Genomic DNA, 17,119 nt, shown 5'->3' on the forward strand with positions numbered 1-17,119 from the left:
CTCATGGGTACATGTTATCACTATTTTTAATAAAAGGACTGATCACTATTACGTCTTTTTTTTTCACTTCTTAGTTACTCTCAGAGGACCCACCCAGACTACGGGCTCTAGAAGGCAGGGTGACCATTTTCTGGTTACTTACTAATGTATTTCAGGACCTGGCACATAGATCAGTAATGTTTCTTTCATGAAGGAATGAATCGTTATAATTGCATGGTTTTCTGATTACATCACTCCCCAAAACAATTTTCAGACTCTTCATAGCAGAACCTATATATGTATGTGTATTACGTATATATACAGGTATACATGTATACATATGTACAACTACACCAGTAATTTTTAGCGTGTATAGAGAATTGTACCAATTCTTTTCAAAACAAAGACAACGCATGGTGGCGCTGCAGGCTAAGACGTCAAAAAAAAAAAAAATGCTACCGACTCCACCTCAGATCTCTGGCCAAAGAGAAAAGCCTGTAAGCAGAGCTCAGGACCAGCAAGACTCAAGTGAACGCTACTCACCGACACTTCCGGACAGGTTATCAACTGACAGATCTCTCACTGTCTCAGCCCGGTCCCTCTCGGAGGTAGAGCTGGGCCCTGTTCCTCCAAAGGCATTTGCGGAAGTGAAGATGGAGGCCGGAGGGGAGCGCTTTCCTAAACAAAGGCAAGTCCTGATTCTCTTTCTCCTGCTGGGAGTGGCTGTGGCAGTCTGGGAACCCCGTCGCTATTCAGTGCTGGAGGAAACAGAGAGTGGCTCCTTTGTAGCCAACCTGGCTAAGGACCTCGGGCTGGGAATAGGGGAGCTAGCCGCTCGGGGAGCCCGGGTGGTCTCTGAGGATAACCAACAACGCTTACAACTCGACCTGCAGACCGGGGAGTTGCTACTAAATGAGAAGTTGGACCGGGAGGAGCTGTGTGGCCCCGTAGAGCCCTGTGTAGTGCATTTCCAAGTGTTGCTGAAAAAACCATTAGAAGTATTTCGAGCTGAGCTTCTTGTAAGAGACATAAATGATCATTCTCCTGAGTTTCCTGAAAGAGAAATGACCCTGAAAATCCCAGAGAATAGCCCGAATGGGACTGTGTTTCCTCTGAAAAGAGCCCAGGACTTGGACGTGGGCAACAACAACGTCCAAAACTACAATATCCGTCCCAACTCTCATTTCCACGTTTCCACCCTCAAGCGGGGGGATGGCAGAAGATACCCTGAGCTGGTGCTGGACAAAGAGCTGGATTATGAGGGACAGTCTGAGTTTAGAATAATAATCACAGCTCTGGATGGCGGCTCTCCGCCCAGGTCTGGCACCGCGCAGGTCCGCATCGTGGTCCTGGACGTCAACGACAACGCCCCGGAGTTCTCGCAGAAGCACTACGACGTGCAGGTCCCAGAGGACAGCCCCGTAGGCTCCCTAGTTGTCAAGGTTTCCGCTAAGGATTTAGACACCGGAATTAATGGAGAAATATCATACTCACTTTTTCATAGTTCTCAGGAGCTTAGCAAAACTTTTGAGCTAAATCATCTTTCAGGAGAAGTTCGACTACTTAAAAAATTAGATTTTGAGGCAATATCCTCCTATGAGCTGGATATAGAGGCATCTGATGGCGGAGGACATTCTGGAAAATGTTCTGTCTTTATTAAGGTGGTGGATGTTAATGATAACTCCCCAGAACTAACTATTTCTTCACTTACCAGCCCTATTCCCGAAAATTCCCCCGAGACAGAAGTGGCACTGTTTAGGGTTCGAGATCGAGACTCAGGCGACAATGGAAGGATGATTTGTTCCATCCAGGATGATCTCCCCTTTCTTCTGAAGCCATCTGCAGAGAATTTCTACACCCTGATAACGGAAGGGGCACTGGACAGGGAAAGCAGAGCCGAGTACAACATCACCATCACCGTCACCGATTTGGGGTCCCCCAGGCTGAAAACCGAGCACATAATAACAGTGCTGGTCTCTGACGTCAATGACAACGCTCCAACTTTCACTGAAAGCTCCTACACCCTGTTCATCCGCGAGAACAACAGCCCCGCCCTGCACATGGGCAGCGTCAGCGCCACAGACAGGGACTCAGGCTCCAACTCCCAAGTCACCTACTCGCTGCTGCCGCCCCAGGACCCGCACCTCCCCCTCGCCTCCTTGGTCTCCATCAACGCGGACAACGGGCACCTCTTCGCCCTCAGGTCGCTGGATTATGAGGCCCTGAGAGCCTTCGAGTTCCGCGTGGGCGCGATAGACGCAGGTTCCCCGGCGCTGAGCAGCGAGGCGCTGGTGCGCGTGGAGGTCGTGGACGATAACGACAACTCGCCCTTCGTGCTGTACCCGCTGCAGAACGGCTCTGCGCCCTGCACTGAGCTGGTGCCTAGGGCGGCTGAGGCGGGCTACCTGGTGACCAAGGTGGTGGCGGTGGACAGCGACTCGGGCCAGAACGCCTGGCTGTCCTACCAGCTGCTCAAGGCCACGGAGCCCGGACTGTTCAGCGTGTGGGCGCACAATGGCGAGGTGCGCACCGCCAGGCTGCTGAGCGAGCGTGACGCCGCCAAGCACAGACTCGTCGTGCTGGTCAAGGACAATGGCGAGCCGCCAATGTCGGCCACTGTCACGCTGCACGTGCTCCTGGTGGATGGGTTCTCGCAGCCCTACCTGCGGCTACCAGAGGTGGCTCTGGATGAAGCCCAAGCCGACTCGCTCACCGTCTACTTGGTCATTGCATTGGCGTCGGTCTCCTCGCTCTTCCTGTTCTCGGTGCTCCTGTTCGTCGCCATAAGGCTGTGCAGGAGGAACAGGGCCGCCTCGGTGGGTCGCTGCTTGGTGCCTGAGAGCCACTTTTCAGGCCACTTGGTGGACGTCAGCCGCACTGGGACTCTTTCCCAAAGCTACCAGTACGAGGTGTGTCTGACGGGAGATTCTGGGAGTAATGAGTTCAAATTCTTGAAGCCTATCTTCCCCAATCTTCTAGACCAGGATCCTGAGAGGAAAACAGAAGGAAACCCCAACTTCCGGAATAGTTTAGGTATCTGAAACTTCCTCACTGGGTATATTAATTTTGTGTCCATCACTGTCTCTCCCCCCTGCCCCTTTGTTTTTAAGACCAGTAATAATCTTCAGTTCTACTTTATTTTCTCTGTTTTTTTAAAATTAATGTTGCTCTAGGTTTTATTGTCTGTGTTGTCCTATATATATTTTTTCGGTTATTGTTTTACTAGTAAAAAATTTTATCAGGAGATTTCATAGTCCATATTGCTAATTAAATTTTTAGTACTCATTCCTGAAGGACGGCATGATAGTTAGCCCCTCCTAGTAAGCATAGTTCTAATTTTAAAAGCATATTTCCACTATATGAGATTGAATAAGAATTTATTACTTTTTTGTCCTAGTGTATTGTTAAATGTTGAAAGCTTTTTTAGTTTTCATTATTGACAAAGGTAAGGATTTCTATAATCCCTTTTCAGCTTGGAGTGGAACCAGTACATATTTATCCATGGCCAATTTCTCCTAGTATCTTTGTTTGGATTTTTGTTTTTCCAAAGGCAGCAATGTGTATAATTTCAAGTTATTGATTTAAAAATCACACTTGCAATTATTAGACTTTTGCTCATTTTAAAATACATATCTCTTGAAAATGTATCTGCATCGTCTATTCTTTCTCATCTAAACCACTGTTGAAAAGACATAGGCTCTCCCTTATCTCTTCCCTATCTCTAAAATTATGATCCTGATAAATTTCCTGAACAGATTTACTGATACCCAGACCGACTATGTTTAATGTGTTTCTATGTACTCTAAGGGCCACGACTCTAGGACCAAGTAATGTGTAGCCCACAATTGTCTCTTAAAATAGCAGGGAAATTCTCGAGTGAGCCCCAAATGCTGGGCCTAGAGGAGCTTTTGATGGTGTGGCATGCCAATATCTACTTGCCTTTGGATGATGGTATTGTTCTGGTGGATAAAGGATTTCAAAGAAAACACATTGTAGAATTAATAGTAGTTAAAAAAATTTTTTTATTAGAGGATTTGTTGGTCGAGGGGGTTGAATGATTTAGAGAAATAATTAGCTCTGTTGCTAGAATTACTCTATCTCCAGGAGCCTCTCACCTTTGGGGATACTGTAGGATGACATTGTCCGTGTCTTAATCACAGGTCTCAGAACCTGTGAATATGTTATGCTTTATGGCAAAGAGGAAATAAGGCCCAGATGAAATTAAAGGTTAGCTAAAATAGGGAAAATATCCTAGATAATCTGGGTGAGTTTGATTCAGTTGGAAAGGCCTTAGAAGCATAGCCATGGATTCCCTGAGATAAAAAAGAAGTTCTGCCTGTGGACAGCAGCATCAGCTCATGCCCAAGAGTTCCAGCCTTCTCTTTCTGATGGCCTGTCATATAGATTTTGAACTTACATACCCAGCCCCCATAATAAAATAAGTTAATTCATAGCTTTAAATCTCATAACATACATCTCCTACTGGTTCTGTTTCTCTGGTTGAACCCTGACTGGTACAGATTTTAGCATGTGGAAGTGGAGTGCTACTGTAACAAATACTAAGAATGTAGAAATGGCTTTGGAATTAGACTGTGGGCAGTGGCTTGAAGAATTTTGAGGAGCATGATAGAAAAAGCACTCTATATTGCCTTTATAGAATAACTAAATTATGTAAACCAACTATTGGTAGACATATGGATATTAAAGTCACTATCTGTTGGGGCCTTGGTAGCATAGTGGTTAAGAGCTCGACTGCTAACCAAAAGGTCAGCAGTTCGAATCCACCAGCTGTTCCTTGGAAACCTTATGGTGCTATAGGGTCACTAGGAGTCAGAATTGACTGGACAGCAACGGTTTTTGGTGAGAGCTCAGAAGGAAATGAGAAACATGGAAATTGGAAACTCGTTATATAGTGGCAGAAAACTTAGCTGAATTGTGTCCTGCAGTTATGTGGGAAAGCAGAAATTGTAAACAATGAACTTGGATATTTAGCCGAGGAGATTTCCAAGCGAAGTGTTAAAGATGAAGCCTGGTTTCTTCTTGCTGCTTATAGTAAAATGTGAGAGGGATGGTATAGATTGAGAGAAGAACTGGTAAGCAAAAAGGAACTAGGACTTGATGGTTCAGGAAATTTCCAGCCTATTCAGATTGCAAAAGATGCTAAAATGAGAAGATTCACTGTCAAGAAAACTTATTCTGGAGACAAAACAAAGAGTGTATCTGGACAACCTTTTACTAGTACCTCAAAAGGATCAAAAGAGTGCTCAGTCATACAGAAGGCTCTTTGAAGAGATCAGGCATGTGACTTAGCCATCTCAGCAGAAGCCAAGAATAGAGATGGGATTATTCAGGAAGGAATTGTGGAGGAGCCTCTTGTCTAATGAAGTGAATCCCTTTGACATGCACAGAGGACCCACAAGGTTCTTAAGAATGTTATATCACCAGAAACAATGCCAGCTTGGACTGAAAGAGAGAGGGCAAAATGAAAGAAGGTCGTTGTATCCCAAATTCTGTAGGCAAGAATACATCAATAAAACTACACAACTGCTCAAGACCTATCTCTCATGAAAAGGAAGGCTAATTTATAGGACGGAGTGTCAAGCTCAAAAGGCAGAGCTGAAAACCACTGGGAATTATTCCCAGGTCTTGAAAGCAAATAGAGTTTTCCTGGGCGGATTTCTACACATTGCTTGAAACAGGTGACTTGTTTTTAGTTTCCATTTTCTCCCTTTTTGAACTGGAATGTTTGTACTATTATCCTGTGCCTTTCCCACTATTATATGATGGAAGAAGATAATTTATTTAGTTTCACAGGTCCACAGAGGAAAAGAATTGGCCCAGGATGTATCATATCCACAGTCCTATCCATACTGAATTTAGATGATTTAGATGATGATATTTGGGGTTTTTGAGGTGGTGAGACTTAAATGAAATTTTGGACTTATAATTGATGCTGTAATGGGATGAGACCTTTGGGGATCTGGGCATGGAATGAATGTATATTGCATGTAGGACAGTTGTGAACCTTGGGAGGCCAGAGCATTGACTGGTAGAGAAAATAAAGGCCCCCAAAGATGTCCATGTCCTAATCTCCAGAACCTGTGGATGTTACATTTTGTGACAAAAAGGAATTAAGGTTGCAGATGGAACTGAGACTGCTAATCATCTGAACTTCTGCTGAGATTACTGAGTCACCAAAAGGGCTCATGGGGTGGGCCCAACGTATGTAATCACAACAGTCCTTAAAAGTGGAAGTGGAAGGCAGATGTCAGTGCCAGAGTGATGTGATATGAAAAATACTCAACTGGCCATTGCTGGCTTTGAAGATTGAAGGGGCCACAAGCCAGGGAATGTGGACAGTTTCTAGAAGCTAGAAAAGGCAAAAAAAAAAAAAAGTATTCTCCCTTAGAAACTCCAGAAAGAAATGCAGCCCTGCCAACACCTTAATTTTAGCCCATTGAGATCCATGTTGGACTTCTGACCTGTAAGATAATAAACTTGTGTTGTTTTAAGCCACCAAGTCTGTGGATTATAGCAGCAATATGAAACTAATACAAATGGCTATGGAAAAAAAAAAAAGCCATTTCCAAACCTGTTTTTCCTTTCCTCCAACTATTTGGGTCAAACTCTTCATATTCTCATTATCTCTTGCAACTAGGTGTGTCATATGACTCAGTTATTGCCAATTATTTAAAAGTGCAATTGGGCAAATGGGCTTTAGGGAAAGATTTTCAAAGGGCTAGTCCAAGAGGGCATGTTCCTTAGGTCTTTCATCTTTCTTCCTTTTTGACTGGAATGCTTAGTGGGGTGAAAGCCTGGCATTGAAGTAGCCAAACTTGCAGCCATGAGGTGAATACCATAAGACAAAGGTCTATACACTAAGAATGGTAAGATATAAAGATGAAACACCCCTGAGTTTCTGATAACATTGTTGAGCCACTGAAACAATTCTCCTGGGCTTTCTGTTGCATGGTATAAATAAACCCCTATGTGTTTAAGCAACTGTAGTTGGGTTTTCTGTTGATAACCGACAAATAAATTCCAAACTGATGTACCACTCCTCCTCATGAGTAACATTTACTTATACAGTCGTCTGACTGGGTCCCAAGGTTGTTTAGTTAGGATGTGTGAGATACTTGACAGAAAAGTAGTTTTGCATTCCCTTAGGTGTTATCAGGTGACAGTATTCTGAGATGCTGCAATTGATTTTATATCTTTGTTCAACCATCTCTCATTAGGCTAATACAAAACATATTTATATAATTAGGCTTTCAAAGGAATATCCCTGGCTAGGAGCATCCCAAAAAGTTGAGTTTCATAGAATAGAAAGAGATGGTGAGCTGATAAATGCCAGGCATATACTTTTAAGCATGCATCCTTGATGTTAAAGGACAAGATGACTAAGATGTTTATTCACTAATCCGTGACACCTGTTTCCCTCTCATGGTGGGAAGTATCAGGGTCAAAACTCCTACTTAGTGAAATAAATTGACTAAAAATGGATCCCGAAAATCTCCATAAGCAGATCAGCAATCCACGTATTTTGGCAGAATACATTTGGTTGAAGGATCAGAAATGAATTCTCCTTTATATCACACATGGCACCTGGAACAGTCTTGAACATGGGTGACAAGTCATTACTTGATAGTGAATGAAAGTTAAGAACAGTGCATGAAGTTTTTTGAAGAGTTCTAGAATACTCTTCCATCAGCCCAAACAGAGCCATTCATTTCCCCTCCCTTTTTCTCCTCCGGACTTTTTGTTGCTTTCCTTTGAGATTTCTATGAGATCCAACTTGACTTTAATGATATTAAGTTAAAACCATTGTCCCTTTTTGCTTTATCTCCTTCTTTGTCTTTACTTTCTTCCCAAATGGAGTTTGGAGTACATCAGTATTTATGGTCATATTTCAGCATTCATGTTGGAGGTAACTTATTCCAATAACTGGGAAGTGGAGGAGAGTTTGAATTCTTTCCACAATAACATTTAAATGGGAAAACAGTTTCCTGAAAATTCCATTCACTATATTATTTTGTATAACCAGTATAAGCCACAGCATCTCTTTGCTATCCTCCAAACTACCGTTGAAAAACCATCATGGTACCTCTATTCTAGTCCTATTACTATAAATATGGAAACTAATTCTAGACAATTTCACCAATACTAATATTTTAATGTAAATTAAATGATATCACTTTGGCTGATGGCTGAATTTTGAGGAAAGGTTTTCTTAAAATAGTTATAAGTTTGGCATGCCATCAGGGATCTATCTGGGTGTTATGAGTTATCCTGAGGATAATTTCCTAATAGGTTTTATAAATCATGTATTGGAATTCTGTAATGATGTATTTTCTCCACATGAGCACAGAAGAGACATAAAGATAATGGTTTTAACCCCTAGTCTCTGATCCCTTTCCTGTAAAACCAAGGGAATGTAAACACTAATTTATGTCTTTTCATATGTATATATACATATATGTATATATTCCCAGTCTATTTAGGATGAGACTGTGTCTTCTCCAAATAAAACAAAAAAAAATGTGAGTTTACCTTGGTGATGGTTAATGGAACATTAACTTGGATGGGTGTCTAACTGGAGTACTCGATGTACAGAGATTGACTCTAGGCAAAACACCACAGCCTTTATGCTGGGAAAGGTAACAAAAAATAATCAGAACATTCTATCCATTTGCTGGGCTAGTAGTCTGAAAATTCCTAGAGAGATTTTATCACAGGCTAGGGACACCCCCTTCTATCATATACTCCCAAACATGAGTGAGCAGGTCTTGAATCAGGGCTATTCAAATGATTGGAAATGCCCAGATCAGAAGTGATGGGAATACCCAAACATTGTTTGAGCATTACATTTGATATAAACTAAAAGACATATGAAACTCTTTGACAGATTTCTGTCTCTTTCTGTTCTGGAATTTCTGTCTGACAGTTGTTACAAGTCTGACCTATCCCAGAGAAGTCAAACATCCCTGATTTTGGCAGACCCAAAGAGTGAAGATTAAAGATATTCCTGAACATATTTCTTGAAGGACCCTCATCTCTCTCAACTAGCCTGTCCCCAAATACACTTTCCCGTATTGTCACCACTGCTTTCAGCATTCAGAATCATGTCTGAAAACCATATGCCTTTCCACATATCTCTTACATTCTGCTTTAAACATGGCTTTTTAGAAATTCATACTTTATGGTAAGAGAAAATATACTAACCAGAAAGATCTCTTGCAAACTTAATACCTCTGTTTTAATCTAAACTCTCTTGGTTACAACCAACAGAAACCTGATTCAAACTAGTTCAAGAATTCATTGAAGGATATCAGGGTGCATAATGTAATGTAAGATATGTTTGGAAATTCACACTAATTGAAGGGTAAGGACTTAAAAACAATTAAAAAGCAAGAACTTGAAAAACCAGTTTCTTTGTCATATCTGTTCTCTGCTTTTTTTCTGACTGGTTTCATTCTCTTTTACTACAGAGCACATGAGGAAAATTCCTCTTATATTTCAAGAGCCTAAGATTTCTCAGTTTTATTATCATAAACTAATTCATGCTTTTTCGGGTCCCAAATTAGAAAATCCTGGGGATAGATTTGTATCTGTTGTAGCTTGTGGCCAGGAAGTGGGAGGGTTTTTAAAAATAATTTTGCTGCTCCCATTTGTTTCATATGTTATGGGTGTATGAGATACATGCCCTCTCCCAGGATAAAGGGAGGCAAATAAATACATATGTTGAGAGTCAACACCACCAGTAATTTGAGGTGAAGGGAATCAATCACAGTTAAATTTTCTTTCATAATTCTTGTATTTTTATGTGCCCACAAAAATTAAAGAACTTTTATGCCACACTCAGGGTAGTAGATAGATGTTAGCTCAATTACTTTGGACATTCAGGCATTTATCTGTGTAATGGTTCTAGGTAGCAATGATAACAACATTCATGATGAATTTCTGTAAACAACTGATCTCACTAAAGAGAGATGATGCTAGGGAGGCCAAAGCAGACTATCTGGAGTGGTGGCAGTAAGTGGTGCTTCCTCACAAATCTGGAAATAAGATCAGTGAGGACTGTAACACCTATTTCTTCCTCAAAATCTCTCTTAGAACATTCATTTTATCTAACTCTGTAGCCATTAGCACTTTTTTTTAAAACAAGGGATTTATTTCCTCACTTGTCTAGATGCCTCAGTAATATGTCAAAGGAAAAAGCGCAATATCAAAGAGACCTAGATGCTTGGTTATTTCTTTACTTCTATGTTTCTGATTGAAGCAATCACCTTTATCATATAGTTTCTGGCTAACGGGGACTTTTAAAAAAATGTCTGGTGAATACCAGCACTCTCAGAAGTTGGGTTCATACCTCTGGTCCCCCTTATGTCTGCTGTGGGCTAGAAAGCAGCAAATACAATTTCTTCTAGCCTATTATCACTAGCACCTAAGTCCTTAGGAGTAGTGCCTGTCACTTGGGGAAAATGAGGGACGTTTTAAGTATAATGTCATTTGAATACTAAATGAGAGAAGGAAGCTCATTCCTAGTACTTTTTGATTTGATCTTTCCCCCTAACATTTCCAAATAACATATTTGTGTTAATTCTTGGGAACATTTTCAATAGCCTGGGAAGCATGATTTAAACAGGCCCAGACACCCTAATGCATCAATATCCACTACTCATTTCTTAACTTACTTTACAAATACTTTTTTGCAAAAATGTAGAATTTAAAGGCATTTCCAAAGGATTAGTACTTATGTCTTTCTGGGGTTGGTCTGGAATACTTTGTAAAGAGCAGTCCTTCTCATTTATCAGCATAGTCACGAAAAATCAATAAAAAACTCTATCATGATACATGAATGGTAATGCCTCAATTTTAGAACTCCACAGCTGCACCCAGAGAGTTTATGTATTTCTGTGTGTGTGTGTGAGTCTGGGGGATGACTTTAGCAGATGGTGGAGATGCACTGCATATACAAATACGTGCCAAAGTAACATTGCTGTCCCATAATTTTCCACATTATAAAGATATTTTCCCTTTGATGTATGAATGTATATGACAAAATTGGCATTAGCAACATATTCTAAAAGAGATTATACTTGTAAACTAAAGGAGTTTTCGCTTTGTAAATTTAACGATCTCAGCATTCTTGGATCTAGAAGTTTGGTGACACTTTTGGCCTTGAAGGAGCCTCCCAGGAGAGGAAACTGTAAAGCAGACACGGTCTTTTTTCCCCGAATGACACCAGGAAACAATAAGGTTAACAAGAGTAATTTACAGGCCTGGGATTATGGTAAGGTCAGCGAGACCAAGTTGGTGGAGAGCACGGTTGGGCCCTGTCTTTATTTAAAATTCTAATATTCTGTTCATTATGGGTTTTTGCATTAATTTTCATTTTCAAAAATATTGCATTAAATAGTATTTATCTTTATTACTGTGTTTTGGGATGGCCCCTTAAATTTTGTGTCTCAGATACATGTTTCACCCTAGTCCTGACCCTGTTGTTTTTTCCAACTTGCAAGTTCAAATGTTGATTGCTGCTGTAGAGATGATGGACTCAGCTAGAATTTGAGTGATGAAATCTAAAACAAATCCTTTACCCTTCTGAATATGGGACAGCAGCAGCAACAGTGGAAGAATACGAAGACACTCAAGCAGAGCCAATGAGCCGGAGTCTTGAGGATTGGGGGTGGAAGAGTGTCTGCGTGCATAATTGACCAGGCAAATTGTTCATGTGTTTTTCTTCCAGGTGACACCAGCAATGTGAAAGATATTATTTGTTAATATTTTGTTGAGAATTTTTGTATCTAATTATGAGGGATATTGGTGTTCTTTCCTTGTAATATCCCTGTCAGGTTTTAGTTTCAGGGTTGTACTGGTTCTCGTAAAATGAGTTTAAAAGTGGTTTTCCTCCTCTATTTTATGAAAGAATTTATGTAAGATATTTATTATTTATGTATTTGGTAGAATTTACCACAGAAGCCATTGATGGCTGGCATTTTCTTTGTGGGAAGGTTTTGATTTGCAAATTCAATTTTTTAAGTAGATACGTTGCAATTCAGAGTTTCTATTTCCTCTTGTGTCAATTTTGGTAACTTGTATATTTTAACAAATTTGTCTATTTTATCTAAGATGTTAAATTTATTTCCACAAAGTTATTGATAATATTCCTTTATCATCCTTTCAATCTTTAGGATCTGTACTGATGCTCCTCTTTTATTCCTGATATGACTAATGTATGTTTTCTCTCCTTTTTTCTTTATTCGTATTGCTAGGAGTGTATCAATTTTATTAATCTTCAAAAAAGTGTTATTTTTCCTATTACTTTGTTTTTACTTCATTGATTTCCACTCACATTATTTCTTTTCTTCTGCTTACTTCAGGGATGTCATTATTGACATTCAAACTAATTATGAAAACATACTGTGTATGGTTTCAATCCTTTGAAGCATATTGACTTTTTATTGTTAAACAAATGGGTTATCTTGGTTATTTTACCATGTGAATTTGAAATGTGTATTCAACACGTGTTGGGTGTAATGTTCTATCAATGTCAATTAAAGTGCTTGATAATATTGTTTAAACCTTTATTTTTACCATTTTTGTTTACATGTTTACTCAATTACTGATAGAGGAGTGCTAAGATATCCAATTATGATTGTGAATTTGTCCATTTCTCCTTTCTGATCTAGCATTTTAAAATTTCATGTATTTTAAAGTTCTGTTATTGGATGTGTGCATATTTAAGGTTTTTTATCTTCTTGGTGAATTGATGCTCTTATCATAAAATGTCTCTTTTCCTCTCTAGTGATACTCTTTGCCTGATTTTAATACACCCATGTCATAATTCTTAAGCATTTGGTTTGCATGATATATCTTTTCCTGTCATTTTACTTCTAACCTGTATCTTTATATTTAAAGTGCATATTTTATGAACAATATAAATTTGGATCTTGCTTTTTTAAATTCGGTCTTATAATTTCTGCCTTTTAATTGGAGAGTTTATTCCATTTATAATTACAGTAATTATTTATGTAATTGTGACTATTTCATTTTTAAATTAGTAACCTCTATTTTTGCTCTTTTGTTTCTCACTTTCTGTTTTATTTGGTTTAATTGTATATTTTCGGTATTTCATTTATATTCTTAATTGACTTTTAGCTATAACGTTTATGAAAGGATATTTTCTCTAAAGATAATAATTGCCTTAGTTTATCACAATCTACCTTGAATTTTATTATGCCACCTACAAAGTAAAAACAAAAAAACTTCCAACTACTCCCATCCTTTTTGCCATGACACAAAATATCAGCACAAGACGCAGGAGAGATGTTTCACCATTCATATGATGGATAACTTCTAAGAATATAACCAAATTGGAAAATCTTTCAGAAAGACCTTGATCTCTACTGTGCAGAAGAGATTTAAACTACAGAGAACTACAATGACAGTAATCACTGTAGAAAAACTTTCAGCTACATTCCAAATCTAAATGTATAATAGAGAACTCATACTGGCGAGAAAAATCTATGAATCCAGTGAATGTGAGAAGTTCTTCATTGATCATTCATCTGTAAAAACACATAGGAGATCTCACACTGGACACAAACCCTAACAATGTAAGGAATGTGGGGAAGCCTTTAGTTATTCCTCATATCTTAGATGCAGGTGAAAATTCACTTTAGAGAAGAATATTTTGAGTATACAAAATGTGGGAAAGCCTTTATTCATTTCTTATACATTACTGCACAAATATAAGAACTCACAGTGGAGATAAGCCTTATGAATATAAGGAATGTAAAAAAGCCTTCCATTTTCTTTTGCCTCTTAAGAAATGTGAAAACTCTTACTAAACAGAAATTTTATGAATATAAAATTATGGGAAAACTGGCAATTGTCCCCCATCCCTAAGGGCACATGTGAGAACTCATACTGGAAACATACCCTATGAATGTAAAAGAATATGGGAAAGCCTTAATTTCTTCACATTCTTTACTGTACATGTAAGAACTCACATTGTAGAGAAACCCTATGAATGTAAGCAATGTGGGAAAGACTTCATTTATCCCTCAAAACTTACTCTATGTGTGAGAAAACACACTGTGAAGAAACCCTGTATCTGTAAGAAATATGGGAAAGCCTACAGTTTTCCCTTCTCCTTTAATAGCCATCTGAGTAAAAACACTGAATACTCCATAAATGTAAACAATGTGAGAGAGCCTTCATTTATTCATCACATTTTACCGTAAATATAATAATGCACATTGGATAAAACACTGTGAATATGTGAAATGCAGGAATGCCTTCAGCTGTTGCTCATCTCTTAGGAAACATATGAAAACTCACGAATGGAGAAAATCCCTATTACTATAAGGAATGTTGGAGAGCCTTCACTTGTAAATAGTATTTTCAAAACCATGTGAAAATTCATATTGGAGAGAACCATGTAAGTGTAAGAAATGTGGGAAAGTATAATTCCTTACACTTTATTTCATATGTGAGAATACACATTGAAAAAAATCCATATAAAATATAAAGAATGTGGGAAAGTCTTCGAGTCTTTTTCATTCCTTGGTTGACAAGTGAGGACTCATACTGGGAGAAACCATATGTATGTAAAGAATGTGGAAAATCCTTTCCTCATATCTTCAAAGACATGAGAAAACTCACATTGGAGAAAAATCAAATGAATATAATCAATGTGGGAAAGTCTTCAGGTGCATCTCTTTTTCTATTATGCACAAATAAATTCATACTGGAATATAAATCATTTAAATCTTGTAAATATGGAATTGCTTTATCAGTGTGTCATCCTTGGAATGGACCTCTAGTTCATAATTTATAGTTTTATTTGTTAAAATAAACTTCTATAGTGATAACTGTTGCTCCCAGTACCCTTTCAGATGCATCACATAACTTCTTATATGTATTATTTTCATTATGATTTATTTATATTAATATTGTCTCATTTCCATTGTGAGGTCCCCTTAGAACTATGGCTGAAGTTAAGTTTATTTTTTAATACACAAGTAAGTGTATTTGAAATTAATTTTGTTATTGTTTCTAATTAATTTCCATTAACATCAATGCATCTTCTTATTGTGATATTGACTTTGGTATTTGTTGTGATTTTCTTTCTGGCCTACTGTGGCAAACCCTGGAAACTGCTACCTAATATCTAATTTCCTCTTCTTCTTTACTACAAGAATTTAGAATTTTTTTAGGTTATTGATCTTTACTGCTGAATGATATAGCTTCAACATTTTTTGTCACTAGAATACACCATGAATTCACACATTCATATTGTGGTGTAGGTGAAGAATAGTGAATATACTGAAGATTGCTAGAAGAAGAAAAAAATCTGTCCTGGAGGAAGTACAGCCACAATGCTCCACAGAAGCAAGGATGGCAAGACTTTGTCTCACTTACTTTGGACATGTCATCAGGAGAGATCAATTGCTGGAGAAGGACATCATGTTTGGTAAAGTAGAGGGTCAGCAGAAAAGAAGGAGCCCCTCAATGAGATGAACTGACACAGTGACTGCAACAATGGGCTCAAACATAGCAATGATTGTGAGGATGGCACAGGATGGGGCAACATTTCATTCTGTTATACATAAGGTCACTGTGAGTGAGAGCCAACTTGTTGGTACCTAACAATAACAACAGTGTACAATATAACCAATTGCCCTGGTCAATAAGTAATTGATAGAAATCAATAAATGTATAAAGTTTGTGAAAAAGAGACAGTTAATTAACAAGTCATCTGACTTGTTAATTTCACCTTTTGTTCTTTGTTACTGGTTCAAGCCGGACACAATGCTTCAAGTTGAAAAGAGAGACCTGTAACCATAAGGATGAAAGCTAGGGTTGATTATGGTTGTGCTGGGTTGTGTTACATAAGACTTAGAATGATATTTCCCAGAATCTTTACTGCTGTACAGTTATAGGTTAGAATTGAACAAAAGAGGAAATTTTATGAGATTTGGAATGCAGAAATGAAAAGGAAGCCATTAATTTCAAAAGGATGTGCCAGTCAGATTGTGTAACAAACATATCTAGAAGTGCTCAGCAGGTCCAAATTTTGAGCATGTCTTCCTGGCTGCCGGCTGTATTGAATGATATAAGCTGCAGGCAATCACAAACCCTCTTCCCCACATTTGTGAGAGATCTAATTTCTATAATAATCGCATAGTTCACACACTACTTCTAGTAGCTCTATTTTCCTATGTGATACAATGGTACAGAAAAAAAGTTAGTAATTTTGCTCCCCTATTGCGTTGTTGAATGGCTACACCAACCCTGTACTGCCTATTTCTGGACTATCCCAGGAGATAAATAAGCACCTTGTTGATTTATAAAGCATGTTGTGGGTATTTCCTATTACTCAAAAGTGAATAAAACCCCTAAATGATAAATATAGTATGCGTCCAATTAAAAATATTAATAAATGTAATTCACCATGTTAATGAGGAGAAAATATGATCATATCAATAGATGCATAGAAAGACTTTGACGAAATCAAAATGTACTCTTGAAAAATGTCAACACACTAGAAGGGAACACCCTCCTTGTGATAAAGAACACCTACAGTTAACATCATGCTTAATGGTGAAATGTTGACTGCTTTCCCTGTCATGGGTTGAATTGTGTTCCCCCAAAATTTGTGTCAACTTGGTTACGCCATGATTCCCAGTATTGTGTGGCTGTCCTCCATTTTGTGATTTTCCTATGTGTTATAAATCATAATCTCTGCCTGTGGTTAAAGAGGATTAGGGTGGGATGGAACACTCTTGTTCAGATCACATCCCTGATCCAATGTAAAGGGAGCTTCCCTGGGGTGTGGCCTGCACACCACCTTTTATCTTACAAGAGATAAAAGGAAAGGGAAGCAAGCAGAGAATTGGGACCTCATACCACCAAAAAAGAAACACTGGGAGCAGAGTGAAAAGAAGGTCCTAGTCCAGGGGAAGATTGATAAGAAGGACCTTTCTCCATAGCCAAAAGAGGGAGAAAGTCTTCGCCTGAAGCTGAGGCCCTGAATTCGTGCTTCTAGCCTACTAGGCTGTGAGAAAATAAATTTCTCTTTGTTAAAGCCATATAGCAGCACTAGATGACAAAGGCACCTTCTAAGATTAGA

General features: G+C 38.7%; 1 protein-coding gene across 2 annotated transcripts; it reads left to right on the top strand.

The window, feature by feature from the left end:
• The first annotated feature begins 282 nt into the window (after positions 1-282).
• Positions 283-16,328, top strand: LOC126070064 (protocadherin beta-15-like). 2 transcript variants are annotated; one of them, XM_049873858.1, is made up of 2 exons: positions 283-3,012; positions 11,502-11,800. In XM_049873858.1, exons 1-2 carry the CDS (start codon positions 393-395, stop codon positions 11,549-11,551), a joined length of 2,670 nt encoding a protein of 889 aa, XP_049729815.1. In that variant the 5' UTR covers positions 283-392; the 3' UTR covers positions 11,552-11,800. The 2 variants fall into 2 exon arrangements, with proteins under 2 accessions (XP_049729815.1, XP_049729816.1); XM_049873859.1 differs by lacking the exon at positions 11,502-11,800 and adding an exon at positions 15,294-16,328 and having other exon boundaries at positions 284-3,012.
• The last annotated feature ends 791 nt before the right edge of the window (positions 16,329-17,119 follow it).

This window comes from Elephas maximus, chromosome 2 (assembly GCF_024166365.1).
Source record: "Elephas maximus indicus isolate mEleMax1 chromosome 2, mEleMax1 primary haplotype, whole genome shotgun sequence".
In the NCBI taxonomy this organism is placed as follows: Eukaryota; Metazoa; Chordata; class Mammalia; order Proboscidea; family Elephantidae; genus Elephas; species Elephas maximus.

Coding starts and splice junctions, on each gene's coding strand:
- LOC126070064 (XM_049873858.1), top strand. CDS start 393: ATGGTGGCGCTGCAGGCTAAGACGTCAAAAAAAAAAAAAATGCTACCG. Junction 3,013..11,501: donor CAACTTCCGGAATAGTTTAG/GTATCTGAAACT, acceptor CCAACTTGCAAG/TTCAAATGTTGATTGCTGCT.